The 19,355-nt window shown below is 41.6% G+C and overlaps 1 protein-coding gene across 4 annotated transcripts in view; it reads left to right on the top strand.

Annotated features, from left to right (window-relative positions):
- The window catches only part of LOC116977576 (KN motif and ankyrin repeat domain-containing protein 4-like), a 67,646-nt gene extending 49,116 nt beyond the window's left edge, over positions 1-18,530 (top strand). For 2 of the 4 annotated variants that reach the window (XM_033028126.1, XM_033028127.1), the window contains exons 5-12: positions 6,063-6,161; positions 6,261-6,372; positions 6,492-6,698; positions 8,450-8,537; positions 10,517-10,736; positions 11,484-11,626; positions 15,707-15,907; positions 17,847-18,530. In XM_033028126.1, the coding sequence (XP_032884017.1) occupies positions 6,063-6,161; positions 6,261-6,372; positions 6,492-6,698; positions 8,450-8,537; positions 10,517-10,736; positions 11,484-11,626; positions 15,707-15,907; positions 17,847-17,948 (1,172 nt within the window). In that variant the 3' untranslated portion in view covers positions 17,949-18,530. Of the gene's footprint in view, positions 1-6,062; positions 6,162-6,260; positions 6,373-6,491; positions 6,699-8,449; positions 8,538-10,516; positions 10,737-11,483; positions 11,627-15,706; positions 15,908-17,846 lie in introns of those variants that run through there. The other 2 variants (XM_033028128.1, XM_033028129.1) reach the window with 2 other exon arrangements.
- The last annotated feature ends 825 nt before the right edge of the window (positions 18,531-19,355 follow it).

Here is a 19,355-nt window from a genome sequence, read left to right as displayed (position 1 = left end):
GCCCCATTTTTTTATCATAAACATATTACACAAAAAATTATTAAAGTACTTTTGGAAAAACTCCATGAACATTATCAAATAACATGACAAAGCAAGATGTACATATGTAGAGCATTTGAAGAGCAAGGTACGGAAATCTTGTATAGTGCTCTTACAGGTTCTTCATTACGATTCCTGAGGGCAGAAAAGTTATAAAGTAAGAAAGGTAATTGCTGGTAATGCTGTGGATGGCACAAAGACACAACCAGCAGAGGTGCATCCTTACAACTCAAACAAACCTCGTTAGGTCCTGACTCCTGCTTCTGTTTGTGTGGAGTTTGCACCTTCACCCTGTAATCGCGGGAGCTCCAATATCCTCCCCAAAGAATGTGCAGGTCGGAAGATTAATCAAACACTGTAACTTGCTAACACTAGTGAATGCAAACGCTGTAATCTGGAGCAACTAACAAATGTTTTAAGGAAATCACTGGGTCAGGCAGCACCTATGGAGGCTTGGGAGATGGTTAATGTTTCGGGTCAAACGAATCAGAAATTGCTCTTAGTATGGACAAATAATAGAATCTGAGGGGAGTTGATGGCAATGAGGCAAAAATAAAAATAAGATTAGTGTTGGATTTGTGGAAGTGGATGCTTGATGGTTGGTGCAGACTCAATGCATTAATGGACATGTGTCGGAAGGAACTGCTGATGGTGGTTTAAACCGAAGATAGACACAAAAAGTTGGAGCGGGTCAGACAGCATCTCTGGAGAAAAGGAATAGGTGACGTTTCAGGTCAAGACGTCTGAAGAAGGGTCTCGATCCGAAACATCACCTCTTCCTTTTCTCCAGAGATGTTTTCTGACCCGCTGAGTTACTCCAGCTTTTTGTGTCTATCTTCGGATTAAAGGACTTGGTCCTTTGCTATATTATGCGATGACCCCAGAGCTGAAGCAACAGTAATAAGGGTGTAAAGATTGAAATAATAATTACCAACAATCTAATGAGATTTGTTTTTGCACTTGCAGAAAAGCAATCAAATCAATCAAGTTTTGAATTTAGTAAGAAACTGCTTGGCCTTTGCAGCATGTGTATTGTGCTGTGAAATCTCTTTCGCGACCTTCCTTTGAAATAGAGATGATGCTAGACATCTCTGCCTTCCGATAATGTTCATTCAGCTTTGTACACAAGAGGTTGAACGGCTTTGTTCAAGATATCTGTGTGCATATGTAATTGGGAGAAAGATGAAGTTTGCAGCATCATCAAAAGGTGCATTAAATCAATGGTTGTATTCATTGAAATGAGGCTGCTCTTTTCACAGGGCGAATTTCAGCAACTCAATAATTCATCAAAGAACAGCTTTAACTTCAGCAAGGGCACAGGGAAAATGCACTTGCTTTCCATTGACTCTGAAATGGAATTCTAAAGAATCTTAAATTCTAAAAAAAAGAATTTGGACATGTTGGTAGCTTTGGGGCAAATGTACTAGTTCAAAAGAGAGTTAACTATAAACGCATTGATGGTCCTTCTCCAAATTTAGCAGAGGTCAAATAACAAGAGTATTTGGATTCATTCGTTTGTGGAAGAATGAGGGTGGACTTGAGGAAGTTCCATTGTCTGAAGTAGTCTTCTTAACGAGTCCACATCACAAGATTAGAAATTGGCCAGCTAGAGCTGAACACACTTCTCAGCATCTGCTCTCCAGAATCCCCTCCAATAACATGCCCGTCATTAATATTCGGCTCACTGGTCTGTATTCCCAGACTTTTCTTGCAGTCTTTCCTAGTCTGTCAGCATCTCACCTGTGACTATCAATGAAACAAATATCTCTGCAAGGTGTACAATTTTGGTCGCCCAATTATAGGAAGGATGTCAACAAAATAGAGAGAGTACAGAGGAGATTTACTAGAATGTTGCCTGGGTTTCAACAACTAAGTTACAGAGAAAGGTTGAATAAGTTAGGTCTTTATTCTCTGGAGCGCAGAAGGTTAAGGGGGGACTTGATAGAGGTCTTTAAAATGATGAGAGGGATAGACAGAGTTGATGTGGACCAGCTTTTCCCTTTGAGAATAGGGAAGATTCAAACAAGAGGACATGACTTCAGAATTATGGGACAGAAGTTTAGGGGTAACACGAGGGGGAACTTCTTTACTCAGAGAGTGGTAGCGGTGTGGAATGAGCTTCCAGTGGAAGTGGTGGAGGCAGGTTCGTTGGTATCATTTAAAAATAAATTGGATAGGCATATGGATGAGAAGGGAATGGAGGGTTATGGTATGAGTGCAGGCAGGTGGGACTAAGGGTAAAAAGTTGTTCGGCATGGACTTGTAGGGCCGAGATGGCCTGTTTCCATGCTGTAATTGTTATATGGTTATATGGTTATAAGATGTCTTGCAAATTCCTCATTAGCTTTTCATGATGCCCCAGGATAAACTTGATCCCACCCAGTGGATTTATCCACCTTTGTGTTTTAGGACCTCCAACGCCTCTTTTTCTGTAATGTGGACTCTCTCCAAGATATCATTTTTAACCTGCCTGAGTTTCCTACCATCCATGTTATTCATCTTCCTATGGCTTCATACACACACAGACAGTCTTGTTGATCTTTAAGGAGCCATAGTTACTCTATCCTGAATATACTTGGAGAATATCTATGGATTTTGCTTTACCCTCTGTGCCAGAGCTATCTTTTGTTCCCTTTTTGCCCTCCTGATTTCCCTTTTAAGTCTACTCCTTAAGGGAATCATTAAATGAATCGCTTCGTCCCAGCTGCCTATACCTGGCACAGCTTATTTCGCTGACCAGATACTTAACATTGCTTGTCATCCTATTTCTCTCAGCCTTGCCCTTTATTCTAACAGGAACATGCTGGCCTTGAACTCTCCTTATCTTACTTTTAAAAGCCTCCCACTTGCCAGACATCTCTTTGCCTCCTCGTTAAACATTTGATAGCTCACGTCTCATGCCATCAAAATTGGCCTTGGTCCAATTTAGGAGTTCATCTTTTGGGCCAGTCCTATCCTTTTCCATAGTTATTTTAAAACTGTGTGTTCGATACAGATGATCTTTATTAGATTACCGTGGTATAGTTTTGTTAATCATTGTTTCATTTGTGTAATATGAACCTGAAGACACAATGCATGAATATTTATCCAGAAATCTGTGTCAAAAGTGATGAAAAAGATGCTATCAGGAGATATCTCATCACCCGATCACGATAGATAGCATCCTTTTAATCACTTTTGTTGTTGATTTTGGCAGAACTATTCGTGCACTGTTTATAATCACCTAATTCTGATGAAATATCACCAACTTGAAACGTTAACTCTGAATCGCTCCCAATAGGTGCTGCCTGACTTTAGCCTTTACTTTTAGAGATACAGCACAGAAACAAGCTCTTCGGTCCACTGAGTCCACTCCGACCAACAATTACCCCGTACACTAGCATTATCCTACACACTAAGGACAATTTACAATTTTACCAAAGCCAATTAACCTACAAACCCGTATTTCTTTGGAGTGTGGGAGGAAACTGTAGCAACCGTAGAAAACCCACACGGTCACGGGGAGAACGTACAAACTACACGCAGATGGAACCCATTGTCAGGATCGTACCCGGGTCTCTGGCGCTGTAAGGCAGCAACTCTACCACTGCGCCACCATGCAGCTGAGTGACCTGTTGAGTGTTTCCGGCACTTTGTTTTAATTTCAAACTTCTAACACTTGCAGATTTTTTTTTTTTTGCTTTTTGTTCACCAGAGATATCATGCATATTACATCTATTGCTTGTTCCAGCGTCTCCACCTGTGACTTTCCAGTGAAACAAAGCAACATCTTTGCAATAGATTAACAATAGTTAAAATTTTGTAGAGCCATGCTTAAAAATTGCATAGGCTTCCAGCAAGGAGTATATTTATCATACATTTGCTTTAATTATCGTAAGTTTAACTATCTGGTATACTTGCTGGCAATATAAATGGCAAAATTATTTGCTATGGCAGAGAAACAAATCTAGAACAATGCGAAGGGCAGCAGACTTGCTCCCAGATGGAGAACAGATAAATTAGCTTAATAATCCTCCACCTCTCAAAACATGATTTAAATCCAGGCTAGATTAAAATGACATGATATAGACATCGCAACAGAGGGACGGGATCAGTTCAAGGATTAAACTCGTCATGATCAGTAGCAATAGGCAGGCAGGTCCACTAACATTAACAGATGTAGTGCTCTGTACTCATTTCCCCTCAGACAGTTGGATGAGGGAAGGGATTTTAAGCTATTAAATGCTTCCTTCAGTAATTCCAACTGGCCTTTCTGTATTCCGCTGTGTAACTTCTTTCTCCTGCTCTCTGTTCCAAATATCACAGCTTTAAATTTCCATCTGTGTTCCCGATTCATCATTTAATGGAAAAAGTCTATGTTTCAGGATCCTGCAATATTGTTTCATAATTCAACTCATATCTGGCCCATAAGTATCGTCTAATGGAAACAGCCAATGTTTTTTGATATTTGCTGAGGTTGCAGACTGTTTCCGTCTAACAAATACTGAAGTTAGACACAAAGTGCTGGAGTAACTCAGCAGGACCGGCAGCATCTCTGGAGAGAAGGAATGGGTGACGTTTCGGGTCAAGACCCCTCTTCAAACTGTAGAAGGGTCTCGACCCGAAACGTCACCCATTCCTTCTCTCCAGAGATGCTGCCTGTCCCACTGAGTTACTACAGCATTTTGTGTCAACTTCAGTTTAAACCAGCATCTGTAGTTCCTTCCCAACAAATTCTGAATCTGTCTAACATGAAATCAATCCAGTTGATTTACCCATACTCCAAGGGGATGTCATAGGGTCCATGTCATGGGGAAACACGCTCTTCAGTCAAACTTGTCCATGCCGTCTAAAATGCCCATCTATGCTAGCCCCGTTGACCCATATCTCTCTAAACCTTACTTATCCAGGTACACGCCCAAATGTTTTTTAAGTGTTGTTATTGTACCTGCCTCAAATACCTCCTCTCACAGCCTATTTCACATACCCACCACCCTCTGGGTGAATAAGTTGCCCCTCAGGTTCCTATTAAATATTTCTCCTCTCACCTTAAACTTATATCTTCCGTTCTTGATTTCCTAATCGTGGGGGAGAAGAATGTTTGGATTCACGTGAGAGTAAACCATTGGTTATGAACCGTCACTAACATAGACTTCATCTTGAGAGTTAAAAGTTGAAAATGCTGGAAACAATTAGCAAGAAAGGTGGAAAGTGAAAACAAGTTACCATTTGGGTCAAAAGCACTTTAGAGCTGCCAAGAAGGAAAACATTGCAGAGAGTGTGGAGCAGGGATAAACAGGACATAGGAGTGCGGATGAAGTTATCCGGTCAATGCTTTAAAGGGGGTAGTTAAAGTGAGAACCTGAACAAAGGAACATACAAGCTTGTCATTGCACCCATTCTTCTTGTCTCTAAGGAAGAAGAAAATGTTTTTTTAAAATTGTCGATCCGATGTAGTTTAAGAGCAATTTTCCTACCCGGCTGACAAGTCTGGAAAGTGTGGGAAGGAACTCTGAGGAAGGGTCTCCACTCAAAACGTCACCTGCACCTTCTCGCCAGAGATTGTGCCTGTCCCGCTGAGTTACTGCAGCATTTTGTTTCTATCTTTGACTAGTTTAGAATGCAGACATGGTAAAGGCCCTGTCCCACTTTCCCGAGTTACTCTCGAACTCTCCTTAGTTTTCTCCTTAATTTGAACTCGGGGAATGTCGGTAGCGAGTCCGTAGATGTTTCGTTGCGGCTCATAATGCCAGCCGTGGGAACTCGGGGCATCAGGTAAGTCGGGGCGTTTTTTCAACATGTTGAAAAATGTCCACAAGTTTAAAAAAATAGCCCCGAGTACCTACGAACGGCTATTACCGTAATTCTCCGAGTTCGAATCAAGGGGAAAACTCGGGAGAGTTCGTGAGTAACTCAGGAAAGTGGGACAGGGACTTAAGTCTGCAGTTCATAAAGTCTGCATGCAGTTCAAAAATATGACTGGTGCATCTCAAAGGCTTTGGATCCATTGAATTTATCTTGAAGTAGTTTGTATTGTATTTCAGAAACTGAAACTGTGCATTATGTGGAGACGTCACCATCATCCTCTGAACCTCTGGACTACAGGACCCACCGCCAGCTGCAAATGTGCATCAGTGATGCAGGTCTAACTCCCTGAAGACCAAGTAAAATGATTCATTTGTTTGAGAAACATAACTGCGGCCATTATCAAGTGATTGTCGTTTTCTTTATTTTATCTATAGCTACGTTTCAATCCACATCTCTTAAATCTATTATGAAAAAAAGCAGTGGAAATAACAAATCAGATGGTTCACCAGCCAAAAAAAATCTTCAGTTCATTGGTGTGAATGGCGGGTAAGCATTAAGTAAGAGGTTCTGGTCTTTGACAACCTGTGATGTGCACAGAATTGATCATGTATCTGAATGATGTCATTTGCACTGGTTCGTTGAACAAATATATATATTTTTTTAAGTTACGAAACCACATCAAGTGAAAATTCCAACTCGGAAGGAAGCTCAGAGAGCGAATCGGAGAAGGAAGGTGTCAACGCAAGAGACCAAGGGCAACATGCTGACAACAAAGCAGCACTATGTCCAGAATCAGAGCGAGCAGGACCTGAAGAGATCCAGCCAACAGCAAGCGATGCTGCAGCCACAAGTATGCAAGACTGCACAAAAAGGTACAGTGACTGTTGATAGTGTGAACAATAAACATTTGAGGAAAACAATCAAATGCAACGGACAAATGCAACGGACATAGGGCTGGAATCCGGGTACTAGTCCAACGTTAAGTCCATCTGATGCATGTTGAATCTCAACATCTTATTTCATCCATTAACTCGAATGATCACAGGGTGAGGGTACTAGTCTCCCAACTAGTGGGTAGCTAGTATACATTCCAACAATGAAAGCCATCTAGTTTCCTGTAAACGTGGGAAGAAATAGAATAAAGGGCATGACTTCTCTTCCCATTCCCATAGTGACTCCCCTTCCCATTCACATACTGCATCTCCCAGTTGCTCATCATTTTAACTCCTTTTTCCATTCCCATACTGCCTGGCTCTGTACCTTGTTCCTTACTTTCATCCAGGTGAGACAGAGGTTCGTGTGCATCTGCTCTAATCTCATCTACTGCATCCGCACCTACCCCCCCTACACACACACACACACACACAATCTGCCTGAAGGGTCCCAACCCAAAACATCACCTATCCATATTCTCCAAAGATGTTGCCTGACCTGCTAAGTTACTCCAGAACTTTTTTATTTTTTTTTGTAAGCCAGTGTCAGCAGTTTCTTGTTTCTGCACTACTGGAATCAATCTAGTTTAATGCTGATATGACTCTTCCCAGAACAGCATTCTGGTCCTGATTGCAAATTCCACATTATCAGCCAGGCCATAACCAAGTTGAAGTGATACATCATACCAGTTATAGACCATGGGAGATGGATTATTAGTGATAAAATAATAATAGTACTAAAGGAGTCATAAACTCCTGCCCAGAGGGTGGTCAGTGATGAATGTGTCACTGGTAACTTGAAAAGTTTGAGAGAGTCTGCAACAATGATTAACTCCCCCAAAAGCTGTCGGGCCACCTCAACTAACATCTTAAAGGCTAACATCAAGATATTTTTGTTATCAGGTGAACCGCCCCCCCCTTCCCCACCCTCCTTACCCTCCTTACCCATATCGGCCGATCACTTTCCAGGCTTTGACCCACTCCTACCTCTCTCCCAGCTTTCTCGCCCACTGCTACAATCAGTCTGACGAAGGGTGTGATGCCTTCCATTGCCTCACCCTCACACTTTTACTTGGAAATGATAAACATTTAATTTTCCCAAAATGGAGGATTTGAGCATGTTCAGAACAAATTTAGGGAAATTATGATATGGTAATCCATTAAAGAAATAGCTGACCTGAACTGGGTGACACAGTGGTAGAGCTATTGCCTTACAGTACCAGAGACCCGGGTTCGATCCCGACTACGGGTGCTGTCTGTATGGAGTTTGTATGTTCTCCCCATGAACTGCGTGGGTTTTCTCCAAGATCTTCGGTTTCCTCACACACTCCAAAGACGTACAGGTTTGTAGATTAATTGGCTTGGTGTAAATGTAAAATTGTCCCTAGTGTGTAAGGTAGTGTTAATGTGCGGGGATTGCTGGTCAGTGCAGACCCGGTGGGCCGAGGGGCCTGTTTCTGCGTTGTACCTCTAAACTAAACTAATTGGTTCTGGAGTTTGCAACAGAATGGCCCCTTCTATTCTATACAGAATGACTTGTGTGTATCTCATCCGGTCCATTGTGTTACGAGATAAACCTTTTATATTAGGTGCATTGAATGACAGACCAGCACACTACTTTATGTAAAATTACCAGATCATGAGCCTATTCAAATATAATTAATACAATTTAGTTTATGTGTTCCTTGCAGCCTTGAATGGAACCCTAGTCTCATTTTGGCTTGTCAAAACCTGAAGGGTCATCTCAGTGAGCTGGAAGCCACAAATGACAAAGGCATGGTATGGTACTTTTCCTGTTTAACTTTAGCAGCTGGAATCAAAACCTTGCACAGAGTTCAAAGGTGGATGCTGTAAATGTTTTACAAATGGTTGAGCTTGGTTGTTGAAGACGATGATTTAATCATTTGATTGTGTGTGGGGGGGGGGGGGGGGGGGGCTGCATTCATACTGAATTTTGAAGAGATTTGAAAGCCGTCACTTCCTGATATATGTGTATGTGACAACTCCAATGGGAACTTGTCAGATGAAGTAAATCTGCTTTCCCAGGCTGCCAACAAATGTATCTTGGTATTACTGCAGGCCCCACATGATCCACATGGGAGGTAACTCCACCAACAGAATTAGGCAAAGTTGCTATATTACAGCTGTTAATGTCTTTTGTGTCTTTAAACCTGACTATTCTCTTCCCCCTGGCTTGTAATGTTGTTCTCTGTAAACCTCCTGGCCTGTGGTCCACCTTACACTATTCACCCCTTCCCCTGTGCCCGCTAACCGATATTGACTCCTGCTTAAGCATGGCCATGCGTTTAAATGTTTTATAAATCTCTCCAGTTTCTTTCCCTTCCTGTTTCTGTAATCGTGTAAATCGTACGGTTATCAAGATACGTTTCTCCCACACCAGCCTCGTGTTCAGTTTTAGCTTGTTGTCACGTGTACTGAGGTACAGTCAAAAGTGTTTGTTGCGTGCTAACCAGCCAGCGGAAAGACAATTCATGTTAATGGCAAGACCCTTAACACCATTGATGTACAGAAAGATCTTGGGGTTTATATCCATAAGCTCCTTGAAAGTGCAATGCAAGTAGACAGGGAAGGTATATGGTATGCTTGCCTTCGGTGTTTGAGGCACCGTATAGAAGTCAAGGTGGAGTTTTGCAGCTTTATAAAACTTGGTTTAGGCCGCATTTGCGGTAGTTCAGGTCACCCCCATTACAGGAAGAATGTGGAGGCTTTGGAGAGGGTGCAGAGAGGATTACCAGAATATTGCCTGGATTTGAGGGTATTAGCTATTAAGAGAGATTGGACAAATTTGGATTGGGTTTTGAAGCATCAGAGGTTGAGAGGAGATCTGATCGAGGTGATAGATCCCAGGGAATGATTTATAGGAGACGCTATCTCAAAAAGCCAGCCAGTATCATCAAAGGTCATCACTGCCCTGGCCATGTTCTGATTTCACTCCTGCCATCGGGAAGAAGTTAGGAAGGAGTCTGTAAACTGTCACATCCAGATTTAGATACAACTTCTTCCGAACACTACGAATTCGAATTAAACTCTGAACTAAGAACTGCCTTAGTTGCACTAGGGTCTTTGGGTTTTGTTTGTGCACTATATTGTTTTTATTTTTTTTAAATATTTTTTAATGTTTGTTTATTATATTAATTATCGAGTATTGTGTTTACAAACTGTTGCAAGTAAGAATTTCTATTTCGGTGCATATGACAATAAACCACTCTCGATTCTTGATGGGTAAAGTCCGAGCCAAGACCTTGCTCTTTTTCAAATAGAGTTGTGGAGATTTTTGGAAAGCCTAAAGAAGGGATAGGGTCTCAATTTAGTGTCACTTCAAAAAAAAGGCAATCACCAGCAATAATAATATTTCCCCAGCACCAGGCTGATGTGATGTTGAACATTGTCTCAGCAACAGGACATGAAGGTAAACATTCCATCTCAGGACCCTCACTGAAAGACTTTATAATTCAGTGGCGGACTAAGTCTAAAAATATTGGTTGCCAGGAAACAAAGAGGGGCCACTTCGTCAGGGGCCCACTTGATATAGGGGGCCTACTTCATCAGGGGCCCACTTGCCATCGGTCAAGCTGACACCCTGGCCAGTCCGCCACTGTTTATAATGTTCACCAGTGGGCCATGGATCAAGTCCTTTAGTACAGAAGGGGAAAATTCAGTAAAATGAGATCAGTATTTAATAATACAGAAAGCTACTTTTTGTTAAATAAATGTTTCGTTGTGCTCTGTTTCTGCAGAGGCATAATTTGACCACAGTTCAGTGGGAATGGTTTAGGATTTCCAGTCAGAAATCTGCAGCTTCTGACAGAGTTCAAGCCTTTCTCGAAAAACTCCACGAAGTGTCACCAGAACTACTTCACTTCATTGTGAACTTAGCAGATGACAATCAGAACACCGCTCTCCATTACAGCATCTCACACTCCAACTTCCACATTGTGAGGCTCCTGCTGGACACAGGTACCAAAAGAGACGTCTGTTTTGAAGGGCTGAAGTATAACAACACCTTTTAGAGAATGACTAAAAATTTGGCTCCTTGGAGATAGTGGTGGAGACCTTGAACACTCATTTCCCCAAAGGTGCCGTTGAGGTGAGGACCATGGAGAAATTCGGAAATGAGGTTAATAGATTTTTGTTAGGTAAGGCTTAAGAAACCACGGTAGATAGATGGAGCTAAGATCATCCATGGTCCACTTAAATGACAACTTGGTGCAGAGTTAAAAAAATGTACTAATATTCCTAAAGTGCTGCAATTTAAGAACCTTGATCCAGTGATTTGAATCAATCAAGGACCTCTTTCTTGGCCATGTATATAACATTGGAATATTTTGATTTCACATAAGGATAACGTTCAATTGGTAGTTCCAACAGTCAGCCCCAGCTGAGACTTTCAGCTTGTAATCATGAGGAAAGGCATCATGTTATGTAGAATCCCAACTTGAAACAGGCTCGTTGGTTTAATTCTCACTGGGTACAAGGCTACCAATTCTAAAGAAGGGTCTCGACCCGAAACGTTGCCTATTTCCTTCGCTCCAGATGCTGCCTCACCCACTGAGTTTCTCCAGCGTTTTTGTAATAATAAAAATAAATAAAGCTAACATCATTTAGAGGTGGGGATAGAAACTTTGAAATATTGTGATTGCAGCTTTGAAAGAGGAATGTGCTTTAGTTGTTGGTGAATATCTTGATCTTATTGTTGCCGACCAGGTGTGTGCAACGTGGACCATCAGAACAAGGCGGGGTACACTGCGTCCATGCTGGCTTCCTTGGCTTCTGCTGAAGCACATGAAGAGGTGGCGGTGGTTAAGCAGCTGCTTCATTTGGGAAATGTCAACATTCAAGCCAGCCAGGTAATGGATGAAGTGGTGCCATGAATCAAAACACCATCCACTTCATATGCCTTGGCTGTTTCCCCTTGCTTCCTTTCACTGAAAGGCAAAAACCAAAAATAATGGTTTGGGTAATTAGCATGAAAGGTTGTGACGGAGAAACTATAGTAGCCATTACAACTGTCCTGGGTGAATTAAACCACGTTTGGGGATATCTTAAAAGGCCAACATTGAAAAAAAGTAGTGAGGTATTCCTAGATCATTATAGAGTCATAGAGTGATACAGTATGGGAACAGGCCCTTCGGCCCAATTTACCCACACAGGCCAACATGTCCCAGCTACACTAGTCCTACCTGCCTGCATTTGGCCCATATCCCTCCAAACCTGTCCTATCCATGTACCTGTCTAACTGTTTCTTAAATGTTGGGATAGTCCCTGCCACAACTACCTCATCTGGCAGCTTGTTCCATACACCCACCACCCTTTGTGTGAAAAAGTTACCCCTCAGATTCCAATTAAATCTTTTCCCCTTTACCTTAAACCTATGTCCTCTGGTCCTCGATTCACCTACTCTAGGCAAGAGACTCTGTGCATCTACCCGGTTTATTCCTCTCATGATTTTATACACCTCTATATGATGTTCAGTTTCAGCTTGTCCAGGAAGCCTGAAAGGAAGAAAAGTCAAAATTAATTGTCAGAAGCATATCGACAAAAATAACTTTCCAGAGAGCAAGTGATAAATCCTTGAAACAGGCTCGTTGTTTAAATTTGGTTTATTATTGTCACGTGTACAGTGAAAAACTTTGTTTTTTGTTCTATCCGGGGTATACATTCATCCATGAATGCAATCAAACCATGCAGAATATAGTTTTACAGTGACAGAGGAAGTGAAGTTGAAAGAAAGAGATCCATCTCGTTGTGCTAAGGTCACAGTGAGGTCGGTTGGGGAATTTGACTTTTTAATACGATTAATCAACAGTTTTTGCAGCCTGAATTCTCACTTGGTCTCTTTGGTTTGGTTTCTAGCTTACCCTTCCATTCCAGATCTTCCAGCTGTCACAGGCTGATTACATCGTGCCTTGGATGTTAGCAGTTCCCTGCCTCATCTCAGCCCTGATGTCAAAAATTCACCCGTTTCAGATTTTTCAACCAACTTTAAATAGTGAAGATAGACACAAAATGTTGGAGTAACTCAGCGGGACAGGCAGCATCTTTAGACTGAAAGTCAGGGGAGTGGAAATGAGACATGGAAGGGTTCAAAGACCGTGTTAGGTGTGAAAGGAAGATCAAGCAGACAATGATCAAGGAAATGTAGAATGTGTCATTGTTGGATGAAAGGAAGTTGACAACGAGGTTACAAATAGTGAAATTAATTAGGACAGTGAAACTAGACAAAAATGCTGGAGAAACTCGGGTGAGGCAGCATCTATGGAGCAAAGGAATAGGTGACGTCGAGACCCTTCAGTCTGCAAAATATGAGGTGCTGTTCCTTCAATTTGTGTTTGGCCTCACTCTGGCAGTGGTGGAGTCCCAAGTCAGAAAGGTCAGTATGGGAATGGGAGGGGCAGTGAACGTGTTTAGCAAACGGGAGATCAGGTAAGCACAGGCGAACTGAGCGCAGGTGTTCAGCAAAACATAATTCAACAAAAAGTGAAATAGTGAAGTCAAGCCAATACACATTTCTGGCAGCTAACCAAGAAATCCTGCCCTATATACTCCTGGTGCACTGGACAAATTACAGTGAGAGTACACATTTATTTAAGTGAGATCACCTTGCATACCCTGCAGATGGCCCTTGCACTACTGGGGTAAATAAATTAGTATCTCTGTTAAAGTGCCTTTAAGGGCCTGTCCCACTTAGGCGATTTTTTCGGCGATAGCCGGAATATAGGCTGTCACCACATGGTCGCGGGTGCCGCCTGTATTGTCGTGAGTTGTCTCCTCAAGTGTCGTACCTTTTTTCTTGTTGCCGCTGGATTTTGAAATGTTCAAAACTTTTCCACGACAGTGGGCTTGACGTTGCCTGTCTTCTCCTGTTGTAGGTTGTCGCCAGGTTGACGCCAGGTGACGTTGTTTGTCGCTGGGTGCTGACTTTGGTGAATTCCATTAGCGAGTACTTACGTCAACCGGCAACAGGTATCGGCGACTGAATTGTCTTCAGTTGTCGCCGACAGAGTTGTTGCTTGTCGTAGCTTGCCACGGGTGGACGTCGGTTGACTTCAGTTGTCGTAGGTTGTCGCCTGTGTGGTGGTTGGTTGTTGTAGGTGTAGTCGTAGGTGGACATCCTAAGTTGCGACAATTGGGTTGCCGCTTGTCGGTAGCTTGCCCTAGCTTGGCGTCGACTAGGTGGTAGGTTATCGTAGACATTGTCATGGGGGGGGTCCAGTCACCGCTTTTTTGGCGACCTGCTACGACTGTGACGGTCACCAGAAGTCGGCGAAAAAATTGCCTAAATGGGACAGGCCTTTTTATTTTCAGCCCAAAAGATGATACATGAGAGGACATTGATTTCAATGGGAGATAGGAAGTGTTGGGCCTTCAAGTAAATAGTGGGAAACCATTTCCCATACAGCGGAAATTGTAGATGTTAGAAATCTGAAATAAAAACAGAAAATGTTGGAAACACTAGCAAATGAGAACAATCTATGGATTTGAGACAAACAGATGTAGCATTTCAAGTCCAAGCCAATTCATTGGAATTCATTGTAGAAATCTTTAAATCTTTTCAAACAAATAAAGGGGAGTCTTTACTTTTTTAAAGTTGTTATGTTAGTGCCGGAAATGTCTGACCAGATGGAATAATGCGCTCAGAATCCTTTGTAGTTTTGGAAAGAGAAGTTTCATAGAACATGGCAGAAACAAATTAGGCTCAATCACTTCCCTCTGGGATATAAATATCTGCAATTCTAGTCGGGAGGCTAGTTATGAGTGAAAGCTGAGCAGATGAGTCAGAAATATAAACCTTTTTAGAAAATCCTATTGGTTTTAGTTTAACCATTACACCTGTAGAAATTTGGCAACAAAGTAGATTACATCTAAGGCAGACACAAAATGCTGGAGTAACTCTTCGGGACAGGCAGCATCTCTGGAGAGAAGGAATGGGTGAGGTTTCAGGTCGAGACCCTTCATCTCTTCAGTTCTGATGCAAGGTCACCGAGTTGAAGCATTAACATTTTTGCTATCTTCACTGATGCTGCCTGACCTGCTGAGTATTTCCTGTACCTTCTGTTTTATGCGTAGTTTAGAAGTTGTGTTTAGTGGCTCTCATTAAAGGCCATTCCTTTATTTTTATTTTTATAGCTCCGACAAAATAATATACGTAATAACGTCTTAAGGCATCTAGGGAATCTTCTCAGATGGCAATGATTTTGCTGTTCGAGTTATGACAATTCAGTTTCACAAAGAATAAGGGTGAAAGAATAATTAATTGAAAATTCTCTTTCAGACTTTATCTTGCTATAAATGTTATATATTTTTTTCCTTTACCTGCATACTATGGGTGGCTTGATGATCATCACATATAGTCTTTTTTTTGACTGGATAGCACACATCAAAAAGCTTTTCACTGTACATGACTGTAATAGATTGATGTAGAGATTACGGTGGGTATGATGTTGATAAAAAAGTGGCCGATGCATTCAGTATAAGTGTATTAAATTGGCTATGTTATGGAAAGGTTGAACTGCTGAGAAATTCACATTATTTTCCCTCCAGAGTAGATGGCTTTGGCTTCATCATGTTCTTTGTTATCCCAGGCTGAAACTCAATAGACTTCTCAAGGGTTAGACACAAAAAGCTGGAGTAACTCAGCGGGTCAGACAGCATCTCTGGAGAAAAGGAATAGGTGACGTTTCGGTTCTGAAGAAGGGTCTCGACCAGAAATGTCACCTATTCCTTTTCTCCAGAGATGCTGCCTGACCCGCTGAGTTACTCCAGATTTTTGTGTTTATCTTCTTTGGTTTAAGCCGGCATCTGCAGTTCCTTCCTACAGACTTCTCAAGGTACATGCCTCAAGCACGGGTGTAATATAACCATTTGAATTAATGCTCAAAGTTTAACTTCTAAAAGTAATAACAATCAAACGTGATTACTTTCTGCAGGCAGGGCAGACTGCATTAATGCTGGCAGTCAGTCACGAAAGGACAGATATGGTCACAGCTCTCCTCTCCAGCGGGGCCAACGTGAACATTCAAGATACTGATGGATCAACAGCCCTGATGTGTGCAAGTGAGAATGGTCATGTGGAGATAGTTAAACTCCTTTTGGCTCAGCCTGGATGTAACTCTGCACTAACCGATAAAGTGAGTACACCGTAGTTCTAGACCTCCTGGTTTGTCCATTCTCCACATCTTCATCCATTTCTCATGGCCAGCTCACCTACATCACAGAGGTGACTACTTTTTAAAAGTACTTATTTGTCCCGTTCCTTCTCTCGAACGATGCTGCCTGTCCCGCTGAGTTACTCCAGCATTTTGTGCCTATAGTTGAAACTTCACAGTTCTTGAAAGGCACAATATTAATCTGTCCCCCACTCTGCCTATTTCCGTAGCCTGTCATGGTCCAGGCTCACAGTACATGATTATTTAACAGTGTGAGCCAATCTGGTTGTTTCAAAGAGGCCACACAAGCATCTGGTGTGGGAACTTGGGACATGGTGTAGTGGTGACATGAGTTGTGCACCTGAGGTTTGGGCTGAATTACATTATCAAGCAGAGAGCTTCTGCTCTGCTGTCAACCTAGAACAATGCAGCACAGGAACAGGCCCTTAGGCCCACAATGTCTGTGCCAAACATGATGCCAAGTTAAAGTAATTTTCTCTGCCTGCACGCCTTCTTTGAGCTTTGCCCCTCTCACCTTAAAACTATGCCCTCTAGTCTTTGATATTCTCATTCTGGGCGCAAGGTTTTGACTGCCTGTCCTATCTATGCTCTGGTAATTTTATATTGTTCTATCAGGCACCCCCTCAGTCTCCGATGGTCCAGAGAAAACAATGGTACATTGACCTGAGAGTACTTGATAATGTCACCGAAACAGAGTGGTGCTCTGTTGCATTGTTCATCTTGATTTGCTTAAAGATTTGCCATAAGCACATTTTAAATATAATTTGCATTTTTTCAATACATTTGCTAGTGACTTTTGAATACATTGATTGGCAATTAGCATGCTCCAATATATCATGTTAACTGCCACTGAAAGGTTATTCCAGGGGAGGATTGTTATGGTTGTTAGCAGCTGACTAAACTAATTATAGAGATTATTGCAAACATCTCCGTTAATTCTGAGACGGCTGTCGGTGGCATACAATGAGACTCTTATTAGCTTCTCCGGATTCAGGCAGAGCTATTTACCATCTGCCTCATCCTTCTCTGAGGCCCATGGAAGACCCTATTTTGTTGCACATTCTGTAATCAAAGTGGCATTTTATTCTCTATTTGAAATACAAAATCTGTCTTGAAAGGAAAGCGATGTCAGTTTTTTGGGAATCAAAATAAAATGATGCTAATAAAATTGAATTGAATTGGTAACAAAACCATCCCTCCCTCAGTTGTATTTTCTCTTGCCTTTGGAAGTAAGCTTTGGCATCTTTTGATAATTATCTGCTGCAGTGTGGTTTGAAGCCGTGGACATCACATGTAGGAAGAATGGTCGGTGTGGATCTGAAACTTGTTCACTGTGTTGTGACATTAAAGCCCTTGGAGCATCAGTTTCAGTTTAATTTATTGTCACGTGTCCCGAGGTACAGTGAAAAGCTTTTGTTGCGTGCTAACCAGTCAGCAGAAAGACAATACATGATTACAATCGAGCCATTTGCGTGGCATGGTAAGGGAATTACGTTTAGTGCAAGGTAAAGCCAGCAAAGTTCCATCAAGGTACACAAAATTGCTGGGGAAACTCAGCGGGTGCAGCAGCATCTATGGAGCGAAGGAAATAGGCGACGTTTCGGGCCGAACCATCAAGGATAGTCTGAGGGTCACCAGAGAGGTAGATAGTAGGTGAAGAGGGGTCTCGACCCGAAACGTCACCCATTCCTTCTCTCCAGAGATGCTGCCTGTCCCGCTGAGTTACTCCAGCATTTTGTGTCTACCTTCGATTTAAACCAGCATCTGCAGATCTTTCCAACATAGGTAGAGAGAGACTAGTTCAGCACGGACAGTGGCCTTTGACAAAACATGGTTGATGATTAGCTTATCACGTTCAGTGTTTCATACTCCGCATCTTTCTCTCTTCTTTGCCCTGCAGGATGACAGCACTGCTCTGGATATCGCTATGCAGGCTGGACACAAGGATATAGCGGAACTGCTGAGAATCCACATGAACAGTGACATCTCTCACACTCCTTGATGTACATTCACCACTACCTCCCTTAGTTACCCGTTAATCGGAAACAAACAACCATGAGACTTATTAACAGCTGTAACACCTCAACTTTGCTACTTTAAACCATTTATTGGAGAAGATTTTCAGCCCTTGGAACTAAGCTAGAGATCCTTGCATTTGGAGACGTATCTCAATTTTCCCTCAAAGTTAAAAATTGTCAAAGACTGATATCTTAGCTTGAAGGGCACTGTCAAAAATAGCATATTGACTCCTGCAGACACGTCTCTGAGCTTGTTATACAATATTTCTGCAGCATTGCTTTAAACAGAATGGACATTAATTTTGAAGTCATGCTTATTACCAAATGAATGCTGTACCTTTCTGTGCCATTATAACGGAGAGCCTTAAAGAGAGAATTTGCATGTAAGATTATGCAAATCCCATCCATTTAAATTCTGATAAAATTAATCGTACAGTTCTCACAGTAGAACAAACAATATGCTGCTTTACCCTAATGTGCTTTAAGAATATTCTAATACTTGCAATATCTTCAAATTCATGGCCATTACAAAGCTTTATTAAAATAAAAGATTGTGCTGTGAAAAATGTACTGCCTTTGAGCTTAAATGATATGGTTTTGAGAACAACTCTGCTGGTGTGGTATTTTGTTGTGGGATTAGCATTGCCTGAGATGAATTTTGGTTTGCATACCAAAAGCACTAAGCCCTGTGACGCTGACGTACGTAGCATTTAACACCAGCTCACATGAAAACTAAATTATTGCCATTCAAAATATTGCTAAGGAACAAGGTGCTGTTGAGTACCTTCTGTAGAAGCCTCTATCTTAGAGCAGATCAGTCTTGAGTAGGCAATCAGATGGAATTCCCATCGGACAGATTTGTAACCTTCCATAATTTGTTATAAATTACAAATCACATTGGTGATCACATAGCATATTATTGTATCATTAAAGAATAATTTTTGCTATCAAAATAGATTGGTTTCTGTCAGAAACTTTTGTTGGTTAATTAACTGAGGAAAAGTACTTTATCTACACATGGGCCTTAATGAAATGTTTGCTTCTTAATCATTTCATTGTCCTTTGTGTTGGTTTCTCTCCCTCGCTTCCTCTACCACTGCCCTTTGTCTATTCTGCCCTCAGTAATTAACGTAACCTTATTTGTGTATAATCAACCACATTGATTGCCCCAAGAAGCACAGGAAAATAGGAGCAGGAATGAATGAATGCCTTTATTTGTCGTTGTAAGCACTGCATACAACAAAATTATTATTGCCATTCGATCGGTGCATAATATACAAACATAAAAACACAGGACACAATTAAAAAACAATGTTATAAACTAGGTATCAAGATAAATAAATAATCAGTATTGCACATGGTGATAGTAAAGTGTGAGGTGGGTAGCAGCA

Source organism: Amblyraja radiata, chromosome 10 (genome assembly GCF_010909765.2).
Source record: "Amblyraja radiata isolate CabotCenter1 chromosome 10, sAmbRad1.1.pri, whole genome shotgun sequence".
Lineage (NCBI taxonomy): Eukaryota > Metazoa > Chordata > Chondrichthyes > Rajiformes > Rajidae > Amblyraja > Amblyraja radiata.
This window is presented reverse-complemented; position numbering and strand designations above follow the sequence as displayed.